Source organism: Erythranthe guttata, chromosome 11 (assembly GCF_056151865.1).
Source record: "Erythranthe guttata isolate IM_541 chromosome 11, IM_541, whole genome shotgun sequence".
Taxonomy (NCBI): domain Eukaryota; kingdom Viridiplantae; phylum Streptophyta; class Magnoliopsida; order Lamiales; family Phrymaceae; genus Erythranthe; species Erythranthe guttata.
The window spans coordinates 3990301-3999367 of record NC_142543.1 but is presented as its reverse complement, the minus strand read 5'-3'; the positions used below and the strand labels follow the sequence as shown (position 1 = coordinate 3999367).

General features: G+C 34.7%; 1 protein-coding gene across 2 annotated transcripts; it reads left to right on the top strand.

The window, feature by feature from the left end:
• The first annotated feature begins 4788 nt into the window (after positions 1 to 4788).
• EMB2421 (FAD/NAD(P)-binding oxidoreductase family protein) lies at positions 4789 to 9022 on the top strand. 2 transcript variants are annotated; one of them, XM_012995747.2, is made up of 11 exons: positions 4789 to 5437; positions 5686 to 5768; positions 5892 to 6027; positions 6150 to 6640; positions 6740 to 6787; positions 7231 to 7405; positions 7512 to 7624; positions 7707 to 7803; positions 7875 to 8094; positions 8218 to 8371; positions 8461 to 9022. In XM_012995747.2, the coding sequence occupies exons 1-11, from the start codon at positions 5239 to 5241 to the stop codon at positions 8842 to 8844; spliced, it is 2100 nt and encodes a 699-aa protein (XP_012851201.2). In that variant the 5' UTR covers positions 4789 to 5238; the 3' UTR covers positions 8845 to 9022. The 2 variants fall into 2 exon arrangements, with proteins under 2 accessions (XP_012851201.2, XP_012851202.2); XM_012995748.2 differs by having other exon boundaries at positions 4961 to 5437; positions 5879 to 6027.
• Positions 9023 to 9067: the final 45 nt, after the last annotated feature.

Here is a 9067-nt window from a genome sequence, read left to right as displayed (position 1 = left end):
TAATACTATGTAATTAACTATGTTTTTGAAACAAATCGAATTGAAGTAAAACGAAATGAAATTGAAAAAGATAAACTTTATCTTTTGATATAGAGTTGTAACGTATGAAAAAAAATTAAATATTACAATTAAGAAAACGTGAAATGCTAAAGGCGATATGAATATTAAGTTTAAGTGAAATCATTTAAAACATATGGTACAACAATTTCATAGAATGTAATCTACTATACCGCATGAATATCATGTAAAATAACCGACTTAGCAATAAATACGATAGCGGAGTAAGACAATAGAGATTCAAATAACCTGCAAACTTATCATTAACAGCGACCGATCACTGATTCCAATTACTGAAACTGATACTCATACAAAGACTAATACTAATATGAATACCAATAGCAATAGCAATACATATACCAATACCAATACGAATACCAATAACAATATTGATACCAAATACCGATACTAATATACTGATACGTGGATACTGATACGCGGATATTGATATTGACACCGATACCGATAAGCACATACCCATAAGCAAGTACCGATATTGATATTGATACCAATATCGATACTAATATTGAAACTGATACTGATACCGATACCGATACTGATACCAATACTGATATGATCCTGGTTAGTATTAGATACCGATACTGATACTGAAACTAATATTGATACTGATACCGATATCAATACTGATGCTGATACCAATACTAACAACGATACCGATACTGATATCGATGTCGATACCGATATTGATACCGATACCGTCTAATACTGATACTAATACCGATACTGTCTGATATCGATACAATTACTGATACCGATACCGATACGATATTGATACCGATACAGATACCGACACTGATACCCAAACCGATACTGATACTGATACATACCGATACCGATACCGATACCGATATATACCGACACCAATATCGATTTTGATACGGATACCAATACCGATACTGACACCAATATTGATATAGATACCGATACCGATTCTGATACTGATACTGATACCGATACCTATAATGATACTAATATTGATATCGATATCCATACTGATAACGATACCGATACTAATACCGATATCGATACAAATATCGATATCAATACTGATACTGATACTGATATTGATACTGGTACTGATGCCGATACTAATACTGATATCGATATTGGTACAAATATCGGTACTGATATTAAAAAAGATACCGATACTAATACCGATATCAATAACGATAATGATACCGATACCGATATTGATACCGATACTGATACAAAAACTGATACTATAGATACCGATCCAGATACCAATACTGATATCGATACCGATATTGATACTGATATTGATATCGATATTGATATCGATATCGATACTGATGACGATATCGATAGTGATACCGATACCGATATTGATACCGATATCGATATTGGTACCGATAACGATACTGATATTAATAACGATACTGGTACTAATACTGATACTGATACCGATACTGATACCGATACTGACACCGATATCGATATCGATACGAATCGAGTATCGATACTGATACCGATACCGATACCGACACCGATACCAATACTGATATCGATACTCATACTAATATTAATACTGATAATAATAAAGATACCGATACTTATACTGATACCGATACCGATACCGATACACATATATTGATATTGATACCGATATTGATACTAATACCAATACGCGGATACCGATACGCAGACACTGATACTGATACTACGCGGATACTAATACGCCCAAACTGATATCGATATCGACACCGATATGCGGATCCTGATACTGATACTCATAAATATATTAATATTGATATTGATACTAATATTGATATTGATACCGATATCGATACTGCTACCGATACCGATATTGATACAAATATCGGTATTGATACAGATATCGATACCGATACTGATACCTCATCTAAGATGAATTGAATGGATAGCATCTGATTCGCTTCGCTTGTAACTCTCAGCTCAAAATGCTCGAAAATCTCATATATCTTAATCTCACTCGGGTAGGTAGTCTCGGAGATGTGAGCAAAGTATTCATCAATAATTTATTTGATGTCTTCTTTCTTCACCTTCCAATCCATTCCGATCATTTATTCTATCCACTTTGTTAACCCGGTTATGAGAAGAAGCCTTTTGCATGAAAAAAAACTTGGTATTTTAGTCTCCTTCTTCCAGCCATTGAATTCTACTCCATTGACACTAATAAATATCAATTTTCTCATATAACCGTTCAAAATGCTCCCTAGCGGCCCTCAGTTCATCCCAAACAATCTCAGTTTGAAACTCATTATTCAAATAATCGATTTTCTAATGTAAGGCTTATATCTGTCTTTGAGGCTATTTAAGACTAGATCTACTCCACCAAGTTATAGCTATTATGCATTCATCTCTCTTCCAAATGAGGTCCTCCATAGGCTCGGAAGCGATGCTCTCTCCCAACGTATGTCGGATAATATCCTCGCACTCTCCCATCCCAATCCACATTGCTTCGAATCTAAACATTCTACGAGATTCGCATTTAATAACTTTCGGCTCTCTCTGAGTGGTAAGTGAAGTGCCTTTGGGTCTCGGAAAATGGATATCCACTCATACCTGGCACAAACACGATCCAACTGACATCTGATAGTGTTATGATGCTCTCTCTTATTAGTCCATGTGAAAGGGTAATTCGCGTAGTCAAAATCGAACCGAAATCTTGGAAACTTATGGCGAACTCTTCACAGTCAAAGAAACTCCCTAGCCCTGACAGTACAATTCCGGAAAATGCAACGCATTGATCTCGACGAGAAATGCAACTCATTGATCTCAAGAGCACAATTCCTTCATCTCTATTGTAAATTGTAAGCCCTGGAATTTCTCTAGAGAGCAACAGGGTTCGAATTTCTGCACCAAAGAACGATCCTTCTTTAATGAAAATACAATATATCTAAATGACCCCTTTAAGTTTTTAAATTAATTAATTGAAGTCTAGAAAATGCCACATTAGACAGTCGAATTTCTAAGAATTTAATCATGTTAGGATAAATCACCATTTGTCCTTTTAGTAATCACCTGCAAAATTAATAGCAAATGTTCAACTACTAATTTTATCGAATAACAACGTCTAACTGCGGACGACATCTTTTCTGAATTAGTTCGAGTTTTGTTTAACCAGATACTTTACTAATTTAATAGTGGGGTTAATTACGGCCACCCTTTGAGGTAAGGTCAAATTACGAAAAAAATGTGGAGCTCGAACGAGATAAACGGGTACAAATTGACAAATACCACGTAATGTAAGAAGATTCATAGTTGATGAGCGATTGTAATTATCCAAACGTGAGGAAAATTTTCGTAATTTAACCTTATCTTAAGAATGGCCGTAATTTATCCTTAATAGTAACAATTGAACGAGACACAAGTAGACATATATCGACTTTTTTCTTTTTGGATAATATTTCTTATTTATGTTTATATATTACTATTTACACATAAGTGTGTGTCATAATAATAATAATAATAATAATAATAATAATAATAATAATAATAATAATAATAATAATAATAATAATAATAATAATAATAATAATATTTCCTAAATTCCTTTGTGCAATAGAAAATGAACCAAGTTTCTCCAAATTCTTCTTTTTCCCTTTTTTTTTAAATTACAATTTGCCATAGAAGTTTGAGAATTGGTGGAATTACACACACACACACACACACACATATATATATATATATATATATATATATATATATATATATAACCAACCATATAAGTGTACTGGGTAAATCTACACTCTCGTATAATAGTGGAATTACATACTTGTACGAATAGGTGTTTGCTTCATATACTGACTCCGCCACCACTACATACACATCATTTAACTTGTAATAATACTCTACTTTGATAAATATTTCAAGCAATTAAAGTTTTTCAGGCAGAGATTTTTGGATGAAAGAGAGCCACATTGTTTGTTAGACATGGCAAAATTGAGCACATTAGTTTTTCTGCCTAATTTTCAGTCTTTTGATTGTCACTTTTAATTCTTGTGTCAAATATGCCATTTGAGTGTCACCTATAATTAATAAATAGTTTACATGGACCAAATTAATTTAGATTAAATTATAATGTATTAATTCTTCTTTATTGACTAACTAAATAGCTAGTTAACATCTTTTTTTCATTTTAGTAATCATCTACAAAATTAATAGCAAATGTGCAACTCCTAATTTTATCGAGGAACGATGTTTAACTACGGACGACATCTTTTCTGAATTAGTTTGAGTTTCGTTCAACCATATACTTTACTAATTTAATATAACAATTGAACGAGACATAAGTAGACATATATCGACTTAATATTTCTTATTTATATTTATATATTATTTACACATAAGTATATGTAATAATAATAATAATAATAATAATAATAATAATAATAATAATAATAATAATAATAATAATAATAATAATAATAATAATAATAATAATAATAATAATAATAATAATAATAATAATGGTAAATTACAAACACCCCCTTGAGGTATGGTTAATTTACGAAAAAACCCATATTGTTTAGATAATTACATCTACCCCTCAATTATGATTTTTTTTCTTACACCTCCACCCTTATGGTGTCAAATTCAACATAATCATCTAGATTTCGTGGAATGTGTTCTAATTTGTACTCGTTTTGTGTAAAAATACAGTTTTCGATGCACCACAATATGATATGTACAAGCCAAAAAACACGTATTATGATCATCTTGTTTTAAAATGTAGAGTTCGAATGGGATAAAACGGGTACAAAAGTAATAATAGTCCATATAATCTCGAAAATTCCACTAAATTTGAGGTGGTTGTAATTATCCAAACAAGATGGGGTTTTTCGTAATTTGACCATACCTCAGGGTGGTTGTAATTTACCCTAATAATAATAATATTAAATTCGTTAAATTCTTAAATTCTTAAATTCCTTCGTTCAGTTCATGGTGATTTCTGATTTCTGAAGATGAAGTTGTGCAATACAAAAAACTGAACCGAGTTTCTCCAGAATTTTTTTTTATTTAGTTACAATTCGCCATGGAAGCTTGAGAATTGGTGGAATTACATACTTGTACGAATAGGTGTTTGTTTGTTTCATGTTGTCGTGAATTATTCATTACCGGTGAAGTAAGTACCCATTCCTCTCTCTCTCTCTCTCTGCGATGGGGTTTCTGAGGTTCACGAGAAGACTCCATGGACTCCACCGCACCAGAACACGAAGCAGCGCAATTGTACGGAACCCCTACATTCAGAGGAGAGCGTTCTCCGGCGGAAACAACGGCAATGATTCATTATTACCGGTATTAATCGTCGGCGCAGGCCCTGTTGGACTTGTTCTATCGATTCTTCTCACTAAATTAGGTAAACTTGGAAAAAGGGGGCTTTATATTTTGAACTGACAGGATGTCAATTGAGATTATTATGTGAAAATCAATGTGTTTTCTCATTTTATGATTCCTCTATGTAAAATGTTAATTCGTTTCTATAAGGAGAAGAAGTGTTCGTTTTTTAATTTTTCGGTTAATCGATTAGTAATGGGGGTTTCATCGAGAATTGTTTGCTTTAAAATGATCACGATTTTAAATGTTATTTTGTATGGTCTCTCACAGGGGTTAAATGTGCGGTTATGGAGAAAAGCAGTGGTTTCTCTAGACACCCTCAAGCTCATTTCATCAACAATCGGTCGATGGAGGTTTCTTGCATTTGCCTTTTTATTTGTTAGTTTGAAATCGTCTAATGCGGATGTTTCTTTCGAGATATTCGAGTTTTTATTAATTCAACTAGAACTTTTATTTTGAGTAGAAATTCATCACAGGTTTTTCGAAAAGTAAATGGCTTGGCCGATAAGATTCTGGAGTATCAGCCTCCGGTGGATTTATGGAGGAAGTTCGTGTACTGTACTTCGCTTACTGGTCCGGTTCTTGGTTCAGTCGACCACATGCAACCTCAAGGTGATATATATGTATATGTATTTGTGTGTGTGTGTCCACATGTCATGTGTGGATTTTGAGGATTGATAGCTTTACGATTTTAATTTTTATTTTTAAATTGTCACGAGCTCTGTTATCTGCAGATTTTGACCGGATTGTGAGCCCAGTTTCTGTTGCCCATTTTTCACAGTACAAACTCACAAAGTTGCTAATTAAACAGCTCGAGGACATTGGTTTTCATATCAGAAGTGACGTGTCAATGAATTCCAACGACTGCCAGCTGGCAGAGCGGGAGATACTATTGGGGCATGAGTGCACTTCCATCAATGCCACTGAAAATGGTGTAATTGTGAAGGCAAATATAACAAGGGAAGGAAAGCATGTTGAGAAAAAATTCCGGTGCAATTTCGTTATTGGTACAGATGGTGCAGGAAGTACCGTAAGAAAACTAATGGGAATAGGCATGTGCGGCAAACGGGACCTGCAAAAGCTTATCAGTGTGCATTTTACGAGCATGGATCTTGGACAGTACTTGATTGAAGAGAAACCGGGAATGCTGTTTTTCGTGTTCAACACTGAAGCCATAGGTGTTATTGTTGCTCATGATCTGAAGCAAGGGGAATTTGTGTTGCAGGTGAATTTCTTAACCTTGCGTGTTGAGGTCTTGTTTGTATGCTCATTAATTATTTTAATTAGAAAATTAAAATTTCTAACGTCGTTTGGTGCTATGCAGGTACCATTTTATCCACCGCAGCAGAAGTTTGAGGATTTTAGCTCAACGGTAATTTCCTACCTCCATAGTCTAGCTTTTTCACTCCCATAGCTCTACATTTCTGATGAAGTTAAATGCATCTGCTGCGTGTTTTAGTCTACGGTCAAGTTGTTTCGAGTACCGAAGTAGAAGTTGGTGATTGCGAGTAAAAGTTGAGATAATCGCTTATTTTTAAAAGTCGTGGGTGTTTGCAAAAGCGCAGAAAAAATCAACTTACTCAGAAGTTTATGTGTTTGCAACCAAAGTTAGTTTTCAGCTTATTTTTATTTTAAATATCTCAAATGCTATAAGCTCAAAAAAGCTGTTCCACATGCTTTTATAATTATAGCTGAAAAGAACTAATTTTATGCAAATACTGGGAAATAGATTATGAGCCAAACATACAAGTTATTAAGAGCCAAAAATCTGTTATATATATATCAGCTTTTGTAAAGAAGTTACTTTTCTTGTAGATGTGCGAGAAATTAATCTTCAAATTGGTTGGTCGAGAGCTTGCAGACATAAATGTCCTAGATGTAAAACCCTGGGTGATGCATGCTGAAGTTGCCGAAGCATTCTTGGCATGTAATAACAGAATAATACTTGCTGGTGATGCTGCTCATCGTTTTCCTCCTGCTGGTGGTTTCGGTATGAAATAATTTTCATGTTTTTTTTTTAAATCTTCCCTTTGAAAATTGCAACCAAATGCTCAATTTTTCAATAAGGAAGTAAGGAACTCTGTTACATTTTTCAGGAATGAATACTGGCATTCAGGACGCTCATAATCTTGCATGGAAGTTGGCTTCTGTACTCGAGGGAATTGCACCACCGTCGTTTCTTTCCACTTATGAAACAGAGCGTAAGCAGGTATTTATTGCCTCGTTTTTTGTCCAAATCAATTCTTTCACAAAAAAGTACGGCATTTATCTTATGCGACGGAACTTGTCAGATTGCCGTCTTTAATACAGAATTGAGTGTTCAAAATTTTAAAGCAGCAATGGAAGTCCCTGCTGCTCTCGGTCTTGATCCAAGCATTGCTAATTCAGGTAAATCCGTTAACTATTTAAACTTCAATTCTTTTTTTTTTTTCCTAAATCATTTTTTTGTTGATTTGCAGTTCATCGCACTATAAACGGTACCTTTGGTTCCTTCTTACCATCCAATCTACAAAGGGTGGTTCTAGATGGAATATTTAGCATTGGCCGTTTGCAGCTTTCTGATTCGCTTCTCAATGAAAACAATCCTATTGGTTCTTCGAGGCTTTCGAAACTAAGACAGATATTTGACCAAGGAAAAAGCCTTCAACTACAATTCCCCGCTGAAGACCTAGGATTCAGGTACCGGTCAATCCTAGAGCAGTTTGTTGCTAATGGTGGAAATTAAACTCGATAAGATTTTATAATCCTCGAATATTTCACAATGACTTGTCCATAAGCTGTAATAAGATTTAATTTTACTAGGTACTCTAAAGGAGCGCTGGTGTCTGAAGGTGATAGTTCGTGGACCCCACAAGAAACGCCAACTGGACGTAGGAGGGACTATGTTCCCTCCTCAGATCCTGGATCAAGATTGCCTCATATGAATATTCAATTATTATCGCCACTATCAAGCAAGGTGGGTTCGAATATCTACTGCAAAAAATGTGAATTCTCGTTTCGGATTTTGATCTTTTTTTCTTTTTTTTTTTTTTTTTTTTGTTACAGGATGCATTCTCGACCCTCGATCTTGTATCTGGTGATAAAGTGGAGTTCCTTCTTATAATAGCTCCGATCAAAGAGTCGTACCAGCTAGCACGAGCTGCATTTAAGGTGGCTGAGGAATTTAAGGTTGCGGTTAAAGTATGCGTGATGTGGCGAGAGAAAGCTAGTGCTGGTGATGGATTTGTCGGAAGCGAAAAGACACTTTTACCCTGGAAGAATTTCGTGGATGTGATTGGAGCTGATTGGTGGGAACTGTGTGGGATGACAGATAGAGGAGCTGTTTTAGTGAGGCCAGACGAGCACATTGCTTGGCGTGCAAAATCGGAAATCAATGGCGATCCTTTCTTGGTGCTCAAAAAAGTGTTTCGTGCTATACTTGGCATATAAATATACAACGCAGTACGTATTTGCAGGTCTTTGTAGATGCTACATTCGTTGAAATTCACTTGATTTAGTGTCAAATGTAATGTATTTGCACAGGTAGATGTTATTACCTAGTACAGAATTTACATGTGTCTATGAAATTGTAATCCTTTCAAAGAGAAATATAGGTACTTTCGTGTTATATACAAGGGTAAGTTGGTCATTTTACATAACCACGACCCATCTT

Excerpts from the sequence above, each read along its gene's own strand:
- EMB2421 (XM_012995747.2), top strand. The coding sequence starts at position 5,239 with ATGGGGTTTCTGAGGTTCACGAGAAGACTCCATGGACTCCACCGCACC. Across the intron at positions 6,028-6,149 it reads CGACCACATGCAACCTCAAG|ATTTTGACCGGATTGTGAGC; the intron begins GTGATATATATG and ends TGTTATCTGCAG. Across the intron at positions 8,095-8,217 it reads GCTGAAGACCTAGGATTCAG|GTACTCTAAAGGAGCGCTGG; the intron begins GTACCGGTCAAT and ends TAATTTTACTAG.